The sequence below is a fragment of the Pelobates fuscus genome, chromosome 9, assembly GCF_036172605.1.
Source record: "Pelobates fuscus isolate aPelFus1 chromosome 9, aPelFus1.pri, whole genome shotgun sequence".
Taxonomy (NCBI): Eukaryota; Metazoa; Chordata; class Amphibia; order Anura; family Pelobatidae; genus Pelobates; species Pelobates fuscus.
Genome location: NC_086325.1, coordinates 29,915,935 through 29,942,860, shown reverse-complemented (window position 1 = coordinate 29,942,860; position 26,926 = coordinate 29,915,935). Strand labels below are relative to the sequence as shown.

Below are 26,926 nucleotides of genomic sequence, written 5' to 3'. Positions count from 1 at the left end.
ACATGCTCTTCATGCACGTTACCCTATTGGGGGTAGGAACCCTTCGGCACTGCAGGTGTTGTGGGCTATATCTCCTCTGATGCATTGCCAGCAGTATGGCTGAAAGAGCATTTTGGGAGATGTATTTGGACTAATATTACCTAAGCAGGGCATGCATACTGTTTTTCTCAACGTTCCCTTACAGATGCAAGTGTGCGAGGTCTAAAATCTATTTTTCCTTCCAAAGTCAAGTAAACGACTGCATTTTAGCAGTTTGGGAGAGGCAGGGGAACTTTGCATGCTTTAATACATATTTGTGTTCTGGTGGCATTTGCGGGATACTACATTCCCACAAATGACATGAGACTGTTCACATGTCCCCATCAGCAGAGTAGTTGACCATTTTTATTTATGTACTTCTATCGTGTGTAAGGCGTGTGATAAAACAGTATCTTTTTTTGAAAACTAACATTATAGGCCCATTTATGAACAATGCATAACGCCATATATTCTTTAAATGAATCATTCCCAGTGTCTGTAATTTTTGTGAGGGATGAATGAATTAAGAACTATATGAAACATTAAAATTAGATAAATTCACAAAATTATTAATTTTAGGTATGCCAGAAAGGCAATCTATACACTATATTTATCTAGCATCTTTAAATCTTTATGTCCCAAATATATATCACTGCTATTTATTGTTTTAAATCCAAAATAGCTGGGTAATAAAGGAGTTAACAACATCCCTTCCAAACTCTTTGATGCATTAAACGTCAAAATCCACGAATTACAACTTTGCTTTATGTTCCATATAGATAAGTTAATTTAAAAACAGCCTTTCAAAATAAAATAAATATTAAATAGCATATGTTCAACAATCCCTGCTTGTTTAGCTAGTACTCTTTTCAGGTGGTTTAAGGATAAAATAACACACTTATGATACTTTGCATACATCTGTTCACAATAAGGTATGTTTACATATTAACAGTCCGCACAAATTTGTAAACATGAACATTGGAACATTTTGGATGGCAGTCTACCTACGCTTTTCCTTTCTAAAATTTTATTGAAACAACATGTCCGGGTTGGCAGGGACAGAGTATGTAAATAGTTTGAGAGATTGGCTGGATATCAAATGTTCTGTATACCATTTTCTTTGCACTTTAGATATATAATCCACATCGGTTTACAAAATTGTGATACAAATTGTTATCTAATTAGGAGAGAAACATCAGAGTACACCCAACCGCTACATTAAATCACAGATTCCCCGGGTTGGTGGATTCAGTTAAATTATTACATTATAAACATGCACATTGTTACTTACTAAACTGTGAATTGTCAGAAATTCTCCAAGAAATTGGATATTATAGGCCAATAGATCAGAGCTGGGAGCATAATAAGAGTTTTTCAATTTGAGCTGTATTGGCCTAGGATTTGCAATTCCCTGTTCCTAACAACTCACGGTTTTGTGAATAAATCTAGGATAGGGGTAGGCAATCTTTGGCACTCCAGATGTTGTAGACTACATCTACCCTGATGCTTTGCCAGCAAATTACTATCTGCATGGTGAGACTTGACGTACTGATACATTCGTGACATGTATAGACAATGTAAGATGGGCCGTAAGGTAATAAATTAATAACATGACCCCTGTATGGTATATACCAAGAGGCGAGGGTATATAATCACAAAATATCGACTTGTGGACAACTAGTCACTAGTGTCTATAAAGTAGGCATTGTGACAGAAAGGCATAGTATAAAAAATAACAGTGAGGACATGTGGAGTAACTGAGAATTTTATAATATTCTATAAAAGAGAATATGACATGTCCCCTAATAAAACCTGGTATATTGAATGAAGTAGTTAGATGAGCAAACTTCATCTCCTAAGCAATGAAGACGTTTACTTTTGGAAATTACCAAATAACGTAATAGATAAAATGGTGAGAACCTGCAAGTGTAGCTGTTACTGTAGATGAGTGGGGATGTTTAGTTTGGTATGAACATGGACCCCATTACCCTTTGCTTCTGACAACTGGTAATCGTATGATGAACTGAAGCAAACTGCACCTTTGTAGTATCACAAAGTGACTATGCAGAACAGGCGAATGTAGGCCGAACGTACTGAAGTAAGTGAACATGTAGCTTAGTCATATGTAGGCCAAATGTAGGCTAAACGTCCTGAACGGAAAAAAAAAGTAGCTTGGCTGAATGTAAGCATAGAGTACTAAATCAAAAATGACTACCTAGCGTGTCCGAACATAGGCCAAATTAACTGAACCAAATAAAAAGTAGCATGGCCGAACGTTCACTAAATGTACTGAGCCAAAAAAAGATGTATCACTATGTAAAGTGGCTGAACATAGGCCAAATGTACTGAAACCAAATGCAGTGTGGCTGAACATAGGTCAAATATATGTAGCGGGACTGAACGTATGTAACGTGGCCGAATACAGCTACATGTACTGAGCTAAAATTATATGTAGTGTGGCGGAACATAGGCCAAATGTACTGAACCATGGTGAATAAGTAGCATGGCCAAATGTAGATGAAATGTACTGAAAGCACAATGAATATGTAATGTAGCCGAACGTAGGCTGAAAATACATAAACACAGTGAACATGTAGCATGGCTGAAAGGACTGAAACACAGTGAACATGTTGTCAGGATTACTCGTTGATCCAGCACGTAGAACTGTGTCACACCTAGGACTAAAGGTAATGTCTTACCGGGCCTTAGAATGGCCGGACTTAACGTACCAAAGAATAGTCAGAATACTTGCCTAGGTCGGGGGACACAGAATGGGACACAACGATGAGGGAAAGCCAAAAGTCAGGGATACCGGAATACAGGGAAGTTAAACAAAGCCAAAGTCAATAACCAGAAACAAACTATCAGGAACGCACTCTCGTACAACAACTAAGGGAAACCACGACAGGGCAATGAGCTGAAGAAAGAGATGTTTAACCCCTTAAGGACACATGACATGTCTGACACGTCATGATTCCCTTTTATTCCAGAAGTTTGGTCCTTAAGGGGTTAAATACCCCACTAGTGGATCCGATTGGCCGCAACCGGCCTTTGACCCCAGAACGTGCGTGCGCGTCCCCTGCGTGACGTCACGCTCACGTCGACGTCGGCCATGCCGTGGGTGGATGTGGGGCTATTAATTGATGTAGATCCGCAGCGGCTGGCGTCCAACAACATGTTGTCAGACATATTGATGCATGGCCGCTGAACGGCACTACCGCATTTGTTGGCAAGGCAATCATTATTGATGTCGCAAGGTGAGGATTAATATGTTACACATGTATCATGGGCAAAATGTAGGCTGGATGTAGTAAACTATATATACAAAAGATACAAGTAAAAGTATGGTGCTAATTATTTTAAAAATGGATTTATACAATAATAAACAGTGAAAATAGCTGCACTCTATAATGTGAGAAAGCTCAAAACATAATCCACATACATAATCCAAAAACAAAAAAATAGAGTGCGCTGTGCCGTTAGGATTATTCAAATAATCCAAATAAAAAGTGTAAATATATAAAACTTAAAATGTATATACAAATGTGTTATGCACTGTGCAAAAACACTATTAAGTGCACAGCACTAAGTTACAGTGTTTTTGCACAGTGCACTTTAGTGTTCTTATTTATTTACTTTATCACATTTTATTGCATTACACATTTGTATATACATTTCAAGGTTTCTATAATTGCACTTTTTATTGTGATTATCTGAATAATCTTAAAGGCACAGCACACTCTATTTTTTTGTTTGTTTGTTTGTTTGTTTTTGGATGTAGTGAACCACAGTACATATCTAGCATGGCCGAACAAAGGCGTATTGAATCAGATTGAATATGTAGCGTGGCCAAACTTAGGCCGAACGTACTGAAACATAGTGAATATGTGGTGTGGACAAACGTAGGCTGAAACATAGTGAACATGTAGCATGTATATATATATATGTATAGTGCTGCCTCTATTTAAACAGCTACAATATCTCCCAAGATGCCTTGCAAGATCCATGTTGGCCTCTCCTAATAGGTTTATCTGCCTAACTTAAAGTGACACTTCAGACCCTTTGCTGAGGTGCTTTATGTGTTAAGAGTGTGTCTGTGTGTCAGTAGAAATTTCCACTTTTATAAATTTACCTGGTTACACCCCCTGGCTGTCAATCAGACAATAGGTCATGTTACTTCTTGCTTGTTTAGCTCAGTGGAGCTAAACTCAAGAGGCAGAAATTGCCCAGAGCACCTGCCTTGCAAAGACTTCTTATAATGCTGCATTGGAAAGCCTGTGATTGGACAGCCATAGAATGCCTGGGCGGAGTTAGAAAGGGCGGGCTTGCAAAGGAGGCAGACACGAGACCAGCAGCTTTTGCAAGCTGTTTTAGATATAGGAAAAATATATGAAAAAATGCATAATTCAATGCATGCATGTTTCCATTGGGGATATATAAAATAAGGATTTTTATATTTTTTTTTGTATATGGGCAGTGGAGTGTCCCTTTAAGTTACGGTTATTTACGAATTTCATTTTTAAGGTCAAAATAACCAAACTGAAAAAAAATCATCCATGCTACCTGTTCGGCTACTTTGTCACTTTGAATTCTCCCTTTAGTGAATAGCCATGTTTGTTCATCTCCACCAAATTTTAACTTCACTCTGGATGAACTGAAATGGGAGCATTTGGCCTATATACTCAAACTTAGCAACATCCCCTTAAAATTCAGTAGGGGCTCTACTACAAACCTGAACTTCCCACTACTATGTACACTCCAGCAGCCGTCTGAGGAGTGGCCACTGGAGGTATCCCTAGGCCAGGCATATGCAACTTTCAGCACTCCAGATGTTTTGGACTACACCTCCCATGATCCTTTACCAGCATTATGAGTGTAAGAGCATTATGGGGGATGTAGTCCACAACATCTGAGGTGCAAAAGGATGCCTATCCCTGCCCTGTAATATAAACACTGCCTTTCCTCTGAAAAAACATTGCAAAAAGTCCAATGGCAATGATTATACTCACTAGAACAACTACATTAAGCTGTAGTTGTTCTGCTGACTATAGTGTCCCTTTAAATGACACAGTGGCCACCAACATGAAGAAGACTATGGTACCAGATGCATCCATCACTTCATCTAATCTTACAGTTTAAAGGAACACTCAAGGCGCCATAACAATTTAATTAAAATTAAGTTGTTATGTTGCCAGGAGGTCCGTGGCTCTGTCTCACCTTTAGGGGTTAAACCTTTACACGCAAGAAAACTCCTGGCACCATAACAACTTAATTTTGATGAGTTGTTATGGTGTCCAAGCTGGTCAGAATTGTACAGTTCTACATAAGCTAAACTCTTGTTTATCCTTATACAGATTACTAAAGTTTAGATTATTTTGTTTTGTATTTTTCTTGTATTGTTTTTTTATAAAATTGTGTTGATCGTTTCAACAATTGATGATAAATTAATGAATACCTGCAGTATTAACATTGCGTGTAAATCGTCGGTAAACTAAACGCTATCCACTTAGCACAATGGTTTTTACTTTTTTATTTCAAACTTTGCAAGAAAACAATTTGCCAAGCATCAGAATTTAAAATGGAGAAATTGGCATCTGATAGAACTCTACAACAACAATCAGAAAGGCCCCTCTGATAAAGCAGTACATATTTACTAATTAATGCAGCACGCTGACAGTGTTACCGCTAATTTATATCTTTATTGCATTTTTATTGTCATTTGTATGCATGTGGCCCCTTTAATGGCCTACATGCTTGGCCTAGTACATCTGGGTCACTTAAAGGTAGGCAGACAATGTAACAGAGCAGCAGGAAATGCTCACTGAATGCTTGGTTGTATAGGGAGAGGTATTAGCAGTAGAAAAAGGGAAGTGCTCATGCCATTGTACAGAACACTGGTGAGACCTCACTTGGAGTATTGTACGCAGTACTGGAGACCGTATCTTCAGAAGGATATTGATACCTTAGAGAGAGTTCAAAGAAGGGCTACTAAACTGGTTCATGGATTGCAGGATAAAACTTACCAGGAAAGGTTAAAGGATCTTCACAGGTATAGCTTGGAGGAAAGACGAGACAGGGGGGATATGATAGAAACATTTAAATACATAAAGGGAATCAACACAGTAAAGGAGGAGACTATATTTAAACGAAGAAAAACTACCACAACAAGAGGACATAGTCTTAAATTAGAGGGACAAAGGTTTAAAAATAATATCAGGAAGTATTACTTTACTGAGAGGGTAGTGGATGCATGGAATAGCCTTCCAGCTGAAGTGGTAGAGGTTAACACAGTAAAGGAGTTTGAGCATGTGTGGGATAGGCATAAGGCTATCCTAACTATAAGATAATGCCAGGGACTAATGAAAGTATTTAGAAAATTGGGCAGACTAGATGGGCTGAATGGTTCTTATCTGCCGTCACATTCTATGTTTCTATCGGCAGTGATTATCCCAGATATAACAGGTCATATTTCTCAATAGATCAATGACTGGGACATTATCCCTGGAGAGAAAGCTCCTTCAATGTCTACTGTTTAGTAAATATCTCCCAACATATCCAGGTAGCCATAAATAATGTATATAATCTCTTATTTTATTTAATATTATTACATATGATTAGATCCAAGGTAGGGAGGGGGGAAATATACAGAAATAATTATAACTTTACAACGACTCATTCAATGATGCCATTTATAAAAGCATTGCTTTTACTAATAATCATGCACAATATTTAATGCAAAATTACTAATATCAAGGATTAACCTTAATGAGTATTTATTGCTTGCCCTGTAACCCGTCATATATAAAAAAAAATACTTTTAACATTTTTTTTTTTACATCTCTTGTAAATTCATACAACAGGATTTATTAACCCAATATTAGTCAACTCAAATGGTCGGAATTTTACTTTTAAATAATTGTTTACATGTTATAACAGTCTATAATAACCTTCCATTACAGGCAGTGATTTACTGTAGATTGCCAATGTGGATTATTGCATCTGACGTCCCTTAAAGAACATGGAAAACTGTCCGCCATTTTTAAATGGCTCGCTGCAGTCATGAAGTGAGATGGCACCGAAAGATTGTAGCCATAAAAGCCGTAGGGAGGATGTAAACCACAGTTCAGGGATTCCCGAGATATAGCATTTGATGGGAAAATGTTTCCAGACGACGGTAATCCAAATAACATTGGATTGGAGGACGACGGGGATTGCGTGCAATGACCCTTATAAGTTTCCAGTTTGTTGGACTTCGAGATACCAAATGAAGAAAGCAGAGGAACGTCGACCATGAGAGGAGAAAGAATATGACCGCCCGGTCCAACAGGTTTTTCATGGTTTGAAAGCAGAAAGGACCTTGGTCTGAGAATGTTGGTGGGGCAGATTTTGTAACAGAGCGGCATGTTGAGATTGTGCAGATAGTTCTCGGGGCATTGTATTCCGAGGTTGCTGGATGGTAAGTGAAATGAAGTAGGGGAGCAGGATGGAGATAGGAGAGGCGATGGCGTTCCACCACTGGATGTGATAGGGGAAGAGCCCGTGCTTCCTACTGGGAACAGATGAGAAATAGGAATTATAATCACTTATAAATCATTGTCTGTCTGTCTGTCTCTCTATCTAATCTATCTAAAATGCCAAAATACATACTCTGTATTAGTTGTATTCTTTGATGCAAAATTCTCAATAAAATATAAATTTTAAAAATAAAGTGCCAAAATATGCATTAAATTCACAGTGAGGTTTAAATGTTGGCATTGGAACATTATGTTTTAATGGTAAGGATCTATAAGAGTACAGCGGTATTCTCTCCTTTAATATCATCAATAATACTTCTAGGGTAACGTTATATTTAATATACTTGTAAAACAAGAGAAATCTCAATGTATCCTTCCTGGTAAAATATTTTATAAATAAATAAATACATTTGGAGGTAAGTTAGAGAGATTTGTAGCATTAGGGGCAACTAGGGTTATGGAGCTTAGGGTATTACAAATTATTGGGACTGAAAGTTAGGGTTAAATCTGCGTCGCAGGTTATCCTGCTATACCGTGGATCAGTACAGCACTGAGTACAACAATTAAATGATTCCCATCGCAGTAAACCATAAACGGTCTTACTCATGCAGCAAGTCTATGGTGTCCTGCTTAATGACAATGACCCTTCAAATCTTAGGAAACGAGTAAGCTTCCTGATGTTCGGCTGCGGTTTCTATGACGCTCACTGTGCAGCGTTCTTTTAAAATTTTTATATCTACCCACAGCTAACACCATAAACCAGAGGTTCGTGAAACATATCTTTATCATGCTCGTTACTAGCTAGCCTGCAGCAAGAGCCCTTTCCTCATTTAATACGAAGATATAAAACACACGTTATGCTATAAATACGTACTATACAGCATGTTATAAACACCTTTGACAGAAATGCCATTAGGACTACAGGTGTAAAACTGAAAGTGCCTTCAATTTTACTGGCTAGCTGCCTGAAGCCGGCGATAGTATTCTAACACGTTTTGTGCTGTCACCTACAGGAAGGGGCCCCATGCACTCGCGCCTTAAGTCAGTATAATATATAGTTTGATCACAGACAGACATGTTTGCCAGATTTCTATATCTATTATCCGAGCAACAATGTCATGTAAAAAAAAGATAATCCTCCAGAACACGTATATTTTTTTCATATCCATATCTTAAATAGCCACGTCGAATAACAGAACATTTCTGAGTATGGATTTGATTTATTATACAGTTTAACTTGTGTGTATCGTTTAAGTCCCTTAACACTAGTCGTAGATCGAACCTGCTTTATATCTTGTGTTTGACATCTGTAAAGCCAAACGCAGTGAGCGTGTAGCACCTGTACCTTCTCTATCCTAATACGCCATCGTAAACAGGTTGATTAATGGCTGCGCGATGTTCCTTTTAATCCCACGATGCTAGTATTCCAGCCGCCAGTTCACTTACCATGTGTTTCTGCCCCAAAGGTCTTAAAATCTAGAGGAAGAGATGGTCTCCACGGGTAGGTCTCCAGAAGGCCATCCAGCACACCTCTGAAAGATAAAACGGATGTAACGATGGTCAGCTTTGCAACATTTGAGGGAGAATAAGTGATTGAGAAACACAGGGAGTCATCAACTTATACATAAAAAATGAATGTAAAAAAATAAGGTGGTTTTATTTGAATGGAATTTTTTTATTAAAAAATGTATTTAAAATTTTAAAAATAATTTAACAATCACTTTTAAAGCACTGGCAGTTATATATTAATCAAATAGCAAATGAATACTGAATCGTTCGACCTATTTAGAACTACATTCAGAAAATGAAACTACTTGCCCACGTTTAACCCTTTAAGTGCACAAACTGTTCTTCCGCTTTGCTTAGGGTGGGATCAGGTCATTATGTAAGGGGGCCAATTATTACATATCGTAAGAAATGTTTTACAGACTAAGAGTTTTTTTGTGAGCGGTTTATATTTATTTTCCAGACACAACAACACAGAATGCAATTATAGAAATGATGTCTGATTTTTTTTTTTACCCGTTTACTGCCGAACGCTTTTCGATTGAAAAAGTATTCGCATAACATTTATTTGAAGAGCGAGATGCATAGCTAGCATATAAACATATCTTCACACCGCGGTTTTGTGTATAGAGTGCTTTGCAGACAAATTTAAAAATTAAAAATATGTAAATGTATACACTTTTATTTTTTACTTATTCGTTCATTGTTTATAAAAAAAATATTTTGGAAATGGAAGGCTTCAGACAGCACGTCCTTCATCTTGCAATCTTTGATTCAGGGTATGACGTGTTAGCATAAAAGCACAAATGCAAATTTTCTCACATACAATAGGTGTTTTTAGAAAGTATAGCCATTTTATAAATCTGTATTTTATCGGTTTTTAACAGGAAATGGAATGTGATGGTTTTTATTTATTTATTGTCATAGAGAAACAGTGCAAATGATTCTCTTTCTGACACATCATGACACCTAAATATAATAATATATTAAAGATTAGCTGGACCAGCTGAAATAGACAATATATAATTTTAGAAAAATAACTTAAAAAATAACAAAGTATAAATGTAAACAGTAAATAAAAACTCAAAATCAGCTTAGCACTACGTTGTGAAAAAGCTAAGTAATAAAATTAAAAATGTGAATGGGATTTCCCTAGTGGATCCACTGTTTTCAAAGTATTACAAGTTTATGGACTCTATTTTTTTTCAGTTTTAGATTTAAATAAAACATTAAATTAAAGAAAAAATATTGTGAATTTGTTTTACAATTGGTTAATATTCGGAATCTTTTTCTAACTGCTCTGAGTTTGCCTCCCATCCCCCAATAAAGTGTAGTTTTCACGTCCTTTTATTTACCTGTTTCTCCCAGGATCCCGAAATCCCTTTGCAAAAGGGTTTCTGTCAATCTTGAGTTTGGTAATCTAAAAACATTAAACAAAAGCAAAAAGAAATTATACAAAACACAGTACATGTTTTTCTCAAGCTTTGTTGATTGATTTATTAACAATGTTCAATAAAATGTGTGCAGTAAAAACAAAATTCAAAAAAAGATACAATCATAGAGTCTAGTATACATTAACGACAAAGAAGGCACGAGCACTATTACATTACATGTATAAATTAAAATATTTACTATGTGATTATTAAGCCAAGGTTACCATAAATTAATATATATATCTTAATATTAATGAATGCCTGATTATATTTAAAACAATGAATTGATTAATATTTTATTAACATAATGTACTCTAATCCAGAATTTCTCAAGGTTAACAATGGTTTCACCAGGGTTCCAAGACAAACCACTCTTAGCACTTATTACACTTGTTTTTTTTTTCCTACGTGAACAATATATTTGTTATATTTAGCAAAGCTTGTTGTGGTACTATTAACAATGAATACTGTTACATCAGGGTGGTAATTAATTATTTTATTTCTACTTGTTATATGTGTCAGTCTATAGAAGTGGTATATTAATGTATATGTTGCAATAAATGAACAATTAATATTTATTACATACCACATATAATAATTGTCATTTTTTATTTACATGCTAATGTAAAGTAAGTAGGATAAATTTGGATATATTTTTTACACTGTATAAAATATATAAGGATTTAGATAAGGAATATATATTTATCACCACTGTTAAAAAAAAAAAGCTGTACAAATGTATTCTCTTCATTTATACTTAATTTACTGAAATTTTAAGATGATGCAAACCTTCAATCATTAATCAGATTAGTCCTAAAGGGACCTTTTCCTTACATTTCTAAAACTTACCTTTAAATGTGTACTGCAATACAGTGTATCTAGATCATTTTAGATACATATACATTTTCAAAGAAAACAAGGTTTTTTTTGTATTAGATTATTAAACGATTTCTATTTTATATCTGCTGTATGAGCAAAGTACAATTTTTTAAAACTAAGTTTAAGGTTGCTGCTAGAGCCCGCCCACCAATTAAGGGTGCTGCTAGAGCCCGCCCACCAAGTAAGGTTTCTGCTATTGCCCGTCCACCAATTAAGGGTGCTGCTAGTGCCCACCCACCAATTAAGGGTGCTGCTAGTGCCCGTCCACCAATTAAGGGTGCTGCTAGTGCCCGCCCACCAATTAAGGGTGTGCTAGTGCCCGCCCACCAATTAAGGGTTCTACGAGTGCCCATGCACCAATTAAGGGTGCTGCTAGTGCACCCCCACCAATTAAGGGTTCTACGAGTGCCCGCCCACCAATTATGGGTGCTGCTAGTGCTCGCCCACCAATTAAGAGTGCTGCTACTGCCCGCCCACCCACCAATTAAGAGTGCTGCTAGTGCCCGCCCACCAATTAAGGGTGCTGCTAGTTCCCGCCCACCAATTAAGAGTGCTGCTAGTGCCCACCTACCAATTAGGAGTGCTGCTAGTTCCCGCCCACCAATTAAGGGTGGTGCTACTTCCCGCCCACCAATTAAGGGTGCTGCTAGCATCCACCAATTAAGAGTGCTGATAGTGTCCACCAATTAAGAGTGCTGCTAGTGCCCGCCCACCAATTAGGAGTGCTGCTAGTGCCCATCCACCAATTAGGAGTGCTGCTACTTCCCGCCCACCAATTAAGGGTGGTGCTAGTGCCTGCCCACCAAGTAAGAGTGCTGCTAGTTCCCGCCCACCAATTAAATGTGGTGCTAGTGCCTGCCCACCAATTAAGGGTGGTGCTAGTTCCCGCCCACCAATTAAGAGTGCTGCTAGTGCCCACCCACCAATTAGGAGTGCTGCTAGTTCCCGCCCACCAATTAAGGGTGGTGCTAGTTCCCACCCACCAATTAAGGGTGCTGCTAGTGTCCACCAATTAAGAGTGCTGCTAGTGCCCACCCACCAATTAAGGGTGGTGCTAGTGCCTGCCCACCAATTAAGAGTGCTGCTAGTTCCCGCCCACCAATTAAGGGTGGTGCTAGTGCCCACCCACCAATTAAGAGTGCTGCTAGTTCCCGCCCACCAATTAAGGGTGGTGCTAGTTCCCGCCCACCAATTAAGAGTGCTGCTAGTTCCCACCCACCAATTAGGAGTGCTGCTAGTTCCCGCTCACCAATTAAGGGTGGTGCTAGTTCCCGCCCAGCAATTAAGGGTGCTGCTAGTGTCCACCAATTAAGGATGCTGCTAGTGTCCACCAATTAAGAGTGCTGCTAGTGCCCACCCACCAATTAGGAGTGCTGCTACTTCCCGCCCACCAATTAAGGGTGGTGCTAGTGCCTGCCCACCAATTAAGAGTGCTGAAAGTTCCCGCCCACCAATTAAGGGTGGTGCTAGTGCCTGCCCACCAACTAGGAGTGCTGCTAGTTCCCGCCCACCAATTAAGGGTGGTGCTAGTTCCCGCCCACCAATTAAGAGTGCTGCTAGTGCCCACCCACCAATTATGAGTGTTGCTAGTTCACGCCCACCAATTAACGGTGGTGCTAGTGCCCGCCCACCAATTAAGGATGCTGCTAGTGTCCACCAATTAAGGGTGCTGCTAGTGTCCACCAATTAAGAGTGCTGCTAGTGCCCACCCACCAATTAGGAGTGCTGCTACTTCCCGCCCAACAATTAAAGGTGGTGCTAGTGCCTGCCCACCAAGTAAGAGTGCTGCTAGTTCCCGCCCACCAATTAAATGTGGTGCTAGTGCCTGCCCACCAATTAAGGGTGGTGCTAGTTCCCGCCCACCAATTAAGAGTGCTGCTAGTGCCCACCCACCAATTAAGAGTGCTGCTAGTGCCCACCCACCAATTAGGAGTGCTGCAAGTTCCCGCCCACCAATTAAGGGTGGTGCTAGTTCCCACCCACCAATTAAGGGTGCTGCTAGTGTCCACCAATTAAGAGTGCTGCTAGTGCCCACCCACCAATTAAGGGTGGTGCTAGTGCCTGCCCACCAATTAAGAGTGCTGCTAGTTCCCGCCCACCAATTAAGGGTGGTGCTAGTGCCTGCCCACCAATTAAGAGTGCTGAAAGTTCCCGCCCACCAATTAAGGGTGGTGCTAGTGCCTGCCCACCAACTAGGAGTGCTGCTAGTTCCCGCCCACCAATTAAGGGTGGTGCTAGTTCCCGCCCACCAATTAAGAGTGCTGCTAGTGCCCACCCACCAATTATGAGTGTTGCTAGTTCACGCCCACCAATTAACGGTGGTGCTAGTGCCCGCCCACCAATTAAGGATGCTGCTAGTGTCCACCAATTAAGGGTGCTGCTAGTGTCCACCAATTAAGAGTTCTGCTAGTGCCCACCCACCAATTAGGAGTGCTGCTACTTCCCGCCCAACAATTAAGGGTGGTGCTAGTGCCTGCCCACCAATTAAGAGTGCTGCTAGTTCCCGCCCACCAATTAAGGGTGGTGCTAGTGCCTGCCCACCAATTAAGGGTGGTGCTAGTTCCCGCCCACCAAAATATAGTGCTGCTAGTGCCCAACCACCAATTAGGAGTGCTGCTAGTTCCCACACACCAATTAAGGGTGGTGCTAGTGCCTGCCCACCAATTCAGGGTGGTGCTAGTTCCCGCCCACCAATTAAGAGTGCTGCTAGTGCCCACCCACCAATTAGGAGTGCTGCTAGTTCCCGCCCACCAATTAAGGTTGGTGCTAGTGCCTGCCCACCGGGAAGCTAGTGCCTGCTTAATTGGTGGACACTAGCAGCACCCTTAATTGGTGGGTGGCCACTAGCAGCACCCTTAATTGGTGGGACGGCCCACAAGTCAGCACGCATGGCCTGCTCCAGACATCAGTGGGTCAGCTTCTGCAGCGCTCCCTGCATGGTTCTAGTGCTCACTGCACTGCACGATTGCGTTTAATAATGCACTTACACTGTGCTGCCTGGGGGCTGTTCCCCGGTGTTCCTAAATGCGTGAATTAGGAATAGGTGAATTACTAATAACAATTTATATACTTTAGATCAGTAACAATGTATCCTATTTACACAGACTGATTTCCACTCACATTTATTGTAGTTTAAATATACATTACTGTGGAGCTCTGTTATACACTCAGACACATTACTGGGAGTATTATTGCAGTCGAGCTCTGTTATACACTCAGACACACCAACAACATGGAACTCCTAGAAAGAGGGACCTTAGGATAGAAAAGAGGGACAGAGGGACTTTTACACAAAATAGAGACTGTCCCTCCTAAATAGGGACACTTGGGAGTCATGCATTACATGGCACACAATGTAGTGGAGCTCCCTATATGTATTATTAACACCACTCTTCACCACCTTCAAAACACAATGATGAAGGTTGGGAGCCCATGTCAGTTTTCCCCTGGCATAGAGGTGGCCATGTTTACACCTAAACTGCTAAGTGATCACCATTACTCCATCCAAAACACAGCAACCATGTTAAAGGAGCCACAGGGGGGCTGCTCGTAAAGCTAACCCCCAATATACCGCACAACAGGTAGAGGATGACGGACGGCTAGCAACGAACAGTTCCCACTTGGTTAATAGTTCATTCTGGTGCAGTGTGAGAATGGAGTCGTCATTGCGCAGATTTCAATATAATGTTAATATTTTACCTGTATAATGTTTGAATATGTTGCAAAACTCTCTGTGCTTTTTTAATAAAGTCCAACATGGTGATTCAATCACAGTGAATCAAATTTAAAGTCAAAGTAACGGAAATGGAAACATAGCTGACTTAGAGAATTTTTCCAGTTCGGCTAGTTTTACCTTGAATTTGAAATTTACTTTGAATTCTCTCTTTAGTGACTAGCCCTATCAATGTCTGCTTGAACATATACCAGGGGCATTTCTAAGTGACCCCGACATTCTATGGTTTGCAGTAATGCAGAGAGACGCACACAGATTCTCCTAGTGCTGTTAAAACGACAGTGTTAGATAATGATATGACACAGTGATACTGTTGGACTGTTTGACTCACTTGCTGGTTCTGGTACGCTGTCACTGTAGTGAATTCCGTTTCTTTGAATGAAAATGTTTTAACACCTTCTTCTGGCAGGGACTGAATCTGAGACAAATCGAATCTGGAATTCTGGACAATGACGTGAACACGTGGCTTGTATTTGTGCATTGACTGCAAGATAATCTGTTACAAAAAAATGATAATTTGTATGTTATTCATTATTTAATTCCTGTATGTTATTGTTTGTTTTGTAATTTCAATTTTAAATTGAGCCATAAAGAATAGTTAATTCCAATGAAAGTAGTATAAATCTAATCAACACGTCAGAGGTAACAAACAGCAAAAACTAGCTTATAAAGATGGATAAAGCCTAGTTTTCATTAAAGAAACTGTCAAATAAACAAATATTCGATTGATGCTCTTCTTAACTTGCACCGACAGAGACTTTATAGATTTACAAGAATAAATGACGATGAACAGAAATAGCTTAAACATACGAATATATATATATAGCTACTGGAGCAGTCAAATCATCAATTTAGTAGGTCTGTATAGTATGGAAAGTAGACAAATTAGCAACTAGGTAGATAAAACGACTTAGGCAGGAATCCTGTAATCCAACTCGCCTGGAGAGAAATACTGGTCGGGGCCTCAATCTCGAGGCCTAGTAGTATTCAAATCCTCAGTAGGTAGCTGAGGTTGCTCTCTAAGGGAGGTTTCAGGTGATGTTAAATGAGCCCTCCAGATTGGTAATGGTACTTTCACAATGTGGACTATGAAGCCTCAGACAAGGTTCAGAAGACCTTTTCCAGCTGACCAGCGGTCTAGGCAAGTCCTGGGGAGTTTTAAATGCACCAGGCACTGGAGCCAGATTCTCTTGGTTGCCGTTACTTCTAATACGCTCGTCCAGTGTTGCCTAGAACCTTGCACATATGGCCTCAAAGACGCAATCAAAGACTGTTGCTTGAGGGCACATTATTTCTCCTGACTTTGGACACAGAAACAAGGAATTGGTGGCCATCTTTATAATATATGTGCAGACTATCTTAGCCGCAATGAAATCTGCAGAAGAGTGATTTGAAGAAAATTCCAGGAAAAAAACAAGACACAAGGCAATTAAGGAGGGACGGAAGAAGGACCCACAAATTGGGACTGTCCCGCTGAATTTAGGATGGTTGAAAGGCATGTGTGTGTATAAAATACAGAAAGTACATTCACTTATGTCCAACCAGCTGGAGATCTGGTATAGGGCATAACGCTTTATTTTAATTGGTTGATATATGCAAAGATATTCCAAATCTGAAACTATAGAGTTGGAAAGTCTAGTGCTAGAATTTGTAATGCCTTTACTGTGCTTTCATTCCGTATGTCTTTGCCCATTGTAGAAATAGACACCAATAAAAATAAAAAAGATAATTCCCAGTACTCCTTTTTTTAATTATTTGGAGTACAACTTCTAGTCCATAATAACTGGATTCCCCAACACCTCTGTATCCCTCAGAGCTATCGAGCCTTTGATTCTCAATTTCTGAGTAAATTCCCGTCTTTAATGAATAAGTAAGCCCTTCGCAAAAAATAAAAACTCAACCATTCAGCTGGGCATATATTAAAAAAGTGGGTTTTTAATTGCACCAGGACTTTCTGTTTTATAAGCAATTACTGCCTATACATAATTAAATACAATAAAAGGAAAATGAATTGAGGATCGTATTAACCCTTTACACGGGGTTGTTCACTACAGTGAGAATTGTCAGGAATTCAAACTGAATACACATCCTTGGCCAAAATATTTTATCTGGAAAAATTCTCCGATTTAAAAAAGGTCTCTAACAAACTCCCGTAATAAACTTGAAGAGACAACACAGTGATAGAAAGACACACAGATCGAGATAGAGAGATAGAGAGATAGATGGATAGAAAGACACACAGATCGAGATACAGAGATAGATGGACAGACAGACAGACAGACAGACAGACAGACAGACAGATATCCTACATATAAGATAAGGGGACTGATGATGCAGACTAGATGGACCAAAGGGTTCTTATCTGCCGTCACATTGTATGTTTTTAATAAATGGTATACTAGAGGTTTCAAGCTATTAAGCAGATATGTGAAATTAGCAATTGCAAACAGAATGTCGTCCTGATTCCATTTGTTGCCATGGAGATTGCCCCATATTTAGAACTTTCACCACTTTTCAGACTACATCACATTGTCACATTTCCACCACAGAGAGCTCAAACAACAACAGAGAGGAGAACTTTTCAAATCGGTCTTCCTCCTAACCCCAAGCTGCTTAGTATGGCCGCAATAGCGTGTGTCTGCTGGGCTAGATTACATCTCAGGTACCTGCAGGCGCTTAATAAATAAAAATGCATGTTTGTAGTCAGGGGAGACACCCCTCGAAAGAAGACTCTAGTCCGCTGTCTCCTGCTAATCCAGCTCTTTGGGTCTGGTCAATAAAAATGGACACTACAGTCTTTTGTGTCAGGCTGCCTGATGACAAAACCTGCTTTTATCAACCAGTATTTAGGTCTGTACAGTTTGGGGAGTTGGGGGGCCAAAGTTGGACAGGTTTTGTATAAAATAAATCTCATATGGATAGATTTGTATAAAATGCACACCTACATGTCCTTTGTCGTCCATCTCATTGTTTGTCAGTTTAACTCTGTCGAAGCTGATGATTTGTCTCATCCAGGTCTCTCCAGAACAGGGTGAGTCTGGGTGAATGTAAAGCCTTGGACTGATACAGGAATGGTCCGTATTCCCAGCAACCATCCACTGAGAGCTGTGATAGACATACCTAGACCCCGGCATAGACAGTATCAGTATACCAGAACACATTATATATTGCATTATATCACAGTACATAGCATTACAGGATGGATGGATGATGAGTGGGTGGGTGGATGGATGGATGGATGCTGGATAGATGGATGATGGATGAACGTTTGGGTGGAGGCTGAACGGGTGATGGGTGGGTGGATGATGGATGGACATGTGGGTTGAGGCTGGATGGATCATTAGTGGGTGGTTGGTTGGGTAGATGGATGGATGGATGGATGGGTGGATGAACGTTTGGGTGGAGGCTAAATGGATGATGAGTGGGTGGATGATGGATGGACATGTGGGTTGAGGCTGGATGGATGATGAGTGGGTGGTTGGTTGGATGGATAGATGGGTGGATGGATGGATGGATGGATGGGTGGATGAACGTTTGGGTGGAGGCTAAATGGATGATGGGTGGGTGGATGATGGATGGACATGTGGGTTGAGGCTGGATGGATGATGAGTGGGTGGTTGGTTGGATGGATAGATGGGTGGATGGATGGATGGATGGATCGATGGGTGGATGAACGTTTGGGTGGAGGCTAAATGGATGATGGGTGGGTGGATGATGGATGGACATGTGGGTTGAGGCTGGATGGATGATGAGTGGGTGGTTGGTTGGATGGATAGATGGGTGGATGGATGGATGGATCGATGAAGGGGTGGATGGATGGATGGATGAGTGGATGGATGGATGGGTGGGTGGATGGATGGATGGAATGTGTACCTATGTATTTGCAATACCTGAAAACCATTCTGTCCTAAGACAAAGATGTAAACAGGTCTTAGCAAAACAATAAAGGTTTTGCTAAGAGAAAAGTGGAGACAATTTATAAAAGTGGAGCAATGAGCTGGAACATTCTGTCAGTTTCCATGGGGACTGCATCACTTTTAGAAAGTTACCCTACTTTTTTGTAATGATGCTTCTATAGATCATTTCTAGAATTTGTAATAAAAAAAAAAACTGTACAATAACTATTGTCTATAATAAAGTGAGTCTGCATTACCCTTGCAGCCAAAATAGTCTAGATGGAAAATTAACTTGGTGGAGTTGGTGAATCTTATACATGGTGCTATTTAGCTCAAATAAAAAAATTAAAAAAATAACATTTTCTTGGAGTTTATTTACCTAACTGTAGTGATTTAAAAATGCAATTGCAAAATTCAGGCTTAAATGTCCAAACTGTGACTACTGTTGAGCTGGATGCATTGTCCAAATCACTCGTTTTAAGCTAAATTTTGTAATCTGAATTTTCTAAAACAATTTCCATTTATATGTATACACATGTCTATGTATTGCTGCGCCCAACAGTTTGAATATTGAATCATTTTAAATATTTCAAAAACTTTAGATTAGTTATAACTCTCCATTTCATCTATTGCAGTAATCCCAGCTATTAAATTAAAAATGAATAAATAGGGGGAGGGAGATTTAAAACTAGATCAGTATTTTTAATTTATCTTATTTTTTTACACAGAGAATTGTAAAATTTTGTTGGAGAATAAATGCTCTCGGTAATAGTAACCTAATTAAGATCAAGCAATAAATACCTGTATCTTTTTGAATCCACTGGGACGATATCCATGGCAATGTAATATTGTTTGGAGGAATCCAGGCCTTTCACTTTCACTCGGACAGAGGGGAACATTCTCCTGGGATCACAAAACACACATGATTAGAATCATTATAAAGCCCCCATTTACTAGACAGATACCTGTCATCAAACCAGGAAATGGTTTAGGCAATTGTTTGGAATTTCTATAACATTGAAAACAGAGAAAGCAAACCTACCTAGAATTAAATGATCCATAATAATAAGTATGATACTACCGAAATAGCATAAATAATTTTCTCTTTAATACACCTTTATTAAAATGTTTTAGAATAAATTAGCAATGAGATCCTAACTGCAGAGCCCACCTTTCCATCTGGTTTGGCCTATGCACACGGCTTAATCCCAGACGTCCGTGTCATCATTCCACAATAAACACACACTTGGAATCCCTCTGGTTAAAATAACACAGTAAATGCTTCCCTTTGGTGCACAGCAAACTGGCCTTGCTGACAGACACACAGAGCCAGGGGACTGGACAAATGGCCCATTCTGGAGTCATTTGGCCAATATGGGTAAACGAGTGTCAGTGCATGAGTGTGTAGTGATACGTGGCAAGGTACACAGAATGATCTCTGGAACACTGTAGGATATATGTAGTGGCCATTGTGGAGGTCACACGGATTATTTTTCCTTTTGTGCCTTTTTGTTGCATAACCGCCCATTACGTCAAATGGTGGTGGTGGAGGTTTTTTTTGTTTTTTTTTATCAAATGTATAAAAAGATTATTGGGCATGAAAAGGAAAAGAGAAAGGAAAGAGAGAAATCCCCCCCCCCCCCCCCACCCACTTGTAGACAAGACAAGATAATGGTTTGCAATATACGTAAGAGAGATAAATGATACTGCATGTGATGATATTGTTTTTAAATATATACGTAATTGGCAAAAATGTTATGGTCTGTTCCCCTCCCCTTGTTTTTCTTTTCTGTATCCTATGTATTTGATTGTGTTTTTTTTGGGGGGGGGGGGGTCATATCTTCAATGACCGATGTAATCAACACAAAAATTTAAATAAAAACAAGATATATAAAAAAGATTATTGGGCAACTGTGTAATTCCTCTAAAATAAAAATCGTATATCGCAATACCATGGTATTTTAATGAAATAAAGCCACACATACAGGAGCACTCAAAACGCAGACACAATTGTATTATTATACTGCAAAAAGATATTACGCAGCACTATACACACACACACACACACACACACACACAGATTGTATTTACTATGTATTAATAAAACATATTTTACGTATATAAGAGCTAGAATTATATACATTATATATTACATCCAAATATACCGTGCAGAGCAGTAAAATAAAATAAGATAAAAAAAAGAATGATAAGCAAAATACAATGAATAAATGTAGTATGTATATATTGCTGTGGTAGTGATTATTATTTGTAGTAATAATAATGAAGGTTAATAGTAATTGTTAATGATTGCATAAAAGAAATACCTCCAGGATTCAGATATTTATTATTATTATTATTATTATTATTATTATTATATAGTAGACAGTATCCCCCTGTTTAGGTGATGATGATTATTATTATTATATAGTAGACAGTATCCCCCTGTTTAGGTTATTATTATTATTATTATTATTATTATTATTATTATATAGTAGACAGTATCCCCCTGTTTAGGTTATTATTATTATTATTATTATTATTATTATTATTATTATTATATAGTAGACAGCATCCCCCTGTTTAGGTGATGATGATTATTATTATTATATAGTAGACAGTATCCCCCTGTTTAGGTTATTATTATTATTATTATTATTATTATTATTATATAGTAGACAGTATCCCCCTGTTTAGGTTATTATTATTATTATTATTATATAGTAGACAGTATCCCCCTGTTTAGGTTATTATTAATTATTATTATTATTATTATTATTATTATTATTATTATTATTATTATATAGTAGACAGTATCCCCCTGTTTAGGTGATTATTATTATTATTATTATTATTATATAGTAGACAGTATCCCCGTTTGACTGATTATTATAATTTATGTTTTTGATTATCATTATTATTATATAGCAGGAGTGCAGACAGTAACTTCCTGTTTTAGTGATTATTATAATTTATTTTTTTCATAAATAATATTTGTATTATTGTAGAGCAGGAGTGCAGACATTTCCCCCTTATTTAAGTGATTATTAATATTTATGTTTTTTTTTATTACTATTATAATATAGCAGGAGTGCATATAGTACCTCCCAGCCTTGGTGATGATCATTTCGGTACCGATTTCGTGGAATCTCCTCCAGAGTTCGGCTCCCTGTAGTTCGAGCTGCACACAGTCCGGGCTGACACTGCTAGGATCCGGGGAAATCCTGTCTGGTTCTGCTACCGATCTGGGTCTGTTCACCACTAGAGACACAGCGAGAGGAAGCGATCAGACACCCGAAATGGGTCCAGGAAACATGCCCTGTGTGGTCCTACTACAAGCACATTGTGATATTATATATTATAATGCACTACATGTTTTATGTACACTGTGATATTATATATTATAATACACTACATGTTATATGAATACTGTGATATTATATATTATAATGCACTACATGTTATATGAATACTGTGATATTATATATTATAATACACTACATGTTTTATGAATACTGTGATATTATATATTATAATACACTACATGTTTTATGTACACTGTGATATTATATATTATAATGCACTACATGTTATATGAATACTGTGATATTATATATAATAAATACACTACATGTTTTATGTACACTGTGATATTATATATTATAATGCACTACATGTTATATGAATACTGTGATATTATATATTATAATGCACTACATGTTATATGAATACTGTGATATTATATATAATAAATACACTACATGTTTTATGTACACTGTGATATTATATATTATAATGCACTACATGTTATATGAATACTGTGATATTATATATAATAATACGCTACATGCTATATGTACATAATATATATAATACACTACAAGGTTTATTTACACTGTAATATTACACTACATGTTTTATGTACACTGTAATATTATAATACAGTACATGTTATGTGTACATAATACTATATATTGTAATACAGTACATGTTATATGTACATTATATATATATATAAATTTATATAAATAGTACAATACACTACATAGTATATACACACTGTAATATTATATATAATACACTACCTGTTATGTGTACACTGTAATATTATTATATCTATGTATTATAATACACTACATGTTATTATTACATTATATTATAATACACTACATGTTATTATTACATTATATATATTATATTATAATACGCTACAGGTTATTATTACATTATATATTATATTATATTATAATACACTGCATATTATTATATATATTATATTATAATACACTGCGTGTTATTATTACATTATATATTATATTATATTATAATACACTGCATATTATTATATATATTATATTATAATACACTGCGTGTTATTATTACATTATATATATAATATCATAATACACTATATGTTTAATGCACACTGTAAAAATGTACTAAATGCAGAATGTATTAGATATATTATATATCACAATGTACTACATGTTATATGCATAATATGTTATCTACGCAAATTGTTAGATATTGCAGGTATCACAATGCACTATATGTAAACAACACATTATTAGATATATGATATATCACAATATACTATATAATAAATGCACACATTATTAGATATATGATATATGACAATATACTATATAATAAATGCACACATTATTAGATATATGATATATGACAATATACTATATAATAAATGCACACATTATTAGATATATGATATATCACAATGCACTATATAATAAATGCACACATTATTAGATATATGATATATCACAATGCACTATATATATTATAAGCACACACTATATATCACATTAGTATGAACACACATCATTAGACATTTGATTATTATCAATATATACACACACACAGACATATATAAAATAATGTGTGTAAATAGTGTTTATTTCTAATAGATAACATTAATAATATTATATCTCCATATCATTTACATGTAAAAAATGCATTACAATCCACCAATGAGTAGAAATAGACTCTCTATTAAAATGCAAGAGTATTTCTCATATAAATATTGTGAGGACTGACTTCTACCCCCAAGTGACTGCTAAAGGCTGCTAATTCTGCTTTCCGGAAAACCTTCAGATCCTGCTACAAAGTTTAATTCCCAGAAACCTTGTATCTATTTAAACAAAAGGAAAGCTAAATCCTTTCAAAGCACAACCACCTGTGCGATTAAATGAGACCCTCGGCGTTTTATGGACAATCTATTTGCTATCACAATTGCTGAGATTATTAATAAAAAAGACTTGTTAGGGAAACAGAGCGAATTCATCCCACAAAGCGTTTTCAGATGTCATCAGTGATCCCAGCTGGTATAGCAGAGTATGTATCAAGCTGAATATGGCTAATGACTCTCCTATTGTGATCTGAGATGGACTCTGGCCAAAATGTCAAAATAGAAATTTTACAAGTGAGATTTGAGGGGCAATTTCATACACAAATCCCTTGATCTTTGTAAGGCTGTGTTGTATTCTCCTCCATAAATCCTCATTTTCCAGCCTTCTCTGAGCCATAATATCCAATTTAGCAGAGAAGCTATAAATGCCCTGTCATATCTCATAGAGGTACAAAGCAGCAAGACTAACCAGTCTCATCATTCCTTGGGGTCCCCAAGGGCTCCTTCACTCTTTTTTTAGGGTCTCCAGACTTATTATCTTCCTCTTCTTTGCTGTCCTGGAGTTTTCTTTTCTGAGAATTCCCCACCAATGATTCCACTGAGAAGGCATGAGCCCTGGAGCTCAGAGCCATCATTCACCACCAGGAGCTCTGCACCAGGTAAGGGTCCAGCAGTGGTTGGAGAGGTCCAGCAGGGATCTCACAGGGCAGGGTGGCTGCCTGGGTGCAAAGTTTGGGGTTTGTAGAAGGACCTCACTGTTAATTCTCCAGTGCTGTGTCTGAGCTCAGGGCAGGGCAGGGGAGGGGTGGGGTGGGGTGGGGTGGATATTTGGGAAGAGACCAGCCCTCACTGTCAGACCTAGGATCTCCAATGGGGGAGCTGCACAGAAATCCAAGTGGGTCCAAACAGCCAGCTGCACTCACTGAGTGTGTGTCCAGGGGTATGGCAGGGCTAATTACTGCTGTTTAGAGTATACAACAACACACAGCTGGATGCATGCAATGCCAGGGGTACAGAGAGCACACAGAAGGAGGACTGGGATAGACAGACAGACAGACAAAAACTTTTATTTCCCCCTTTTTATAAACAGGTTGAAGGAGATCTGTGAAAATAACAGAATTTACTAAACCTCCTCCAATTCATGCTCCATAACTCCCAGAAATAAATATTAAGGGGGGCTTTAGGAAAACCTGCCAGGGACCCAGAATCTATATTAAGAAATGGAGTTTCTTTATCTCGAATATAAAACATTTATCGCACGATTCACACATTGTGCAAAATATACTGCACGTGTTACAGTACTAAACCAGTTATCACTCGATTTGTACACTGTATCAAACATACAGCAAGTATTACAGTAAATAAACCAGTTATCAAAACATTGATACATTGTATCGAACATACAGCAAGTATTACAGTAAATAAACCAGTTATCAGAACATTGATACATTGTATCGAACATACAGCAAGTATTACAGTAAATAAACTAGTTATCAGAACATTGATACATTGTATCGAACATACAGCAAGTGTTACAGTGAATAAACCAGTTATCAGAACATTGATACATTGTATCAAACATACAGCAAGTGTTACAGTAAATAAACCAGTTATCAGAACATTGATACATTGTATCAAACATACAGCAAGTATTACAGTAAATAAACTAGTTATCAGAACATTGATACATTGTATCGAACATACAGCAAGTGTTACAGTAAATAAACCAGTTATCAGAACATTGATACATTGTATCGAACATACAGCAAGTGTTACAGTGAATAAACCAGTTATCAGAACATTGATACATTGTATCAAACATACAGCAAGTGTTACAGTAAATAAACCAGTTATCAGAACATTGATACATTGTATCGAACATACAGCAAGTGTTACAGTAAATAAATCAAATATCATACAGTTGATACACTGTATAGAACATAGAGCAAGTGATTCATTATATAAAATATATAGGACGTGTTACACTATATAAACCAGTTGATATATTATATAAAATATATAGGACGTGTTACACTATATAAACCAGTTGATATATTATATAAAATATATAGGACGTGTTACACTATATTTATACATTATATAAAATATATAGGACGTGTTACACTATATTTATACATTATATAAAATATATAGGACGTGTTACACCATATAAATCAGTTGATTCATTACATAAAATATATAGGACGTGTTACACTATATAAACCAGTTGATATATTGTTTACATTGTATATTAAATTAGTTAGTTGTCACACAACTGATACAATATAGCAGATATAGCACGTGTTACAGTATATTAACCTGTTATCACACGGCTGATACAATATAGCAGATATAACACGTGTTACAGTATATTAACCTGTTATCACACGGCTGATACAATATAGCAGATATATAGCAGATATAGCACGTGTTTCAGTATATTAACCTGTTATCACACGGCTGATACGTTGTATAGAACAGATATTACATTATCAGTGATCAGAGCTCGAATTCTTTTCATCTTTGTACTCAGAATGTGCTAAAAGAATGATTGGCTGATAATTAGCGATCGATCACTGACAGATATTACCAAGAAGAACAAGTGAGAACTGGGAGGTTTTACCGTTTAATCCAAGTGCACTAATAGTAATATAATTAAACCAAATCTATGTTTTATGCATTGTTATTTCTCTATAGCCATAGAAAATATATACAATACATATTTAACATGGATCCATCAGGTTCTCTGAGATTTAGAGCTCTCAATCAATGAATTAATTAATTATAGGATAATATAATTCCCA

General features: G+C 37.5%; 1 protein-coding gene across 2 annotated transcripts; it reads right to left on the bottom strand.

The window, feature by feature from the left end:
- Nucleotides 1–6,588: 6,588 nt before the first annotated feature.
- TBX22 (T-box transcription factor 22) lies at nt 6,589–24,873 on the bottom strand. Of its 2 annotated transcripts, none has more exons than XM_063431825.1 (8): nt 24,592–24,873; nt 22,081–22,237; nt 19,781–19,882; nt 18,029–18,203; nt 15,415–15,579; nt 10,394–10,458; nt 8,979–9,064; nt 6,589–7,567 (listed from the first exon to the last, which is right to left on the bottom strand). In XM_063431825.1, exons 1-8 carry the CDS (start codon nt 24,755–24,757, stop codon nt 6,972–6,974), a joined length of 1,512 nt encoding a protein of 503 aa, XP_063287895.1. In that variant the 5' UTR covers nt 24,758–24,873; the 3' UTR covers nt 6,589–6,971. The 2 variants fall into 2 exon arrangements, with proteins under 2 accessions (XP_063287895.1, XP_063287896.1); XM_063431826.1 differs by having other exon boundaries at nt 6,589–7,564.
- Nucleotides 24,874–26,926: the final 2,053 nt, after the last annotated feature.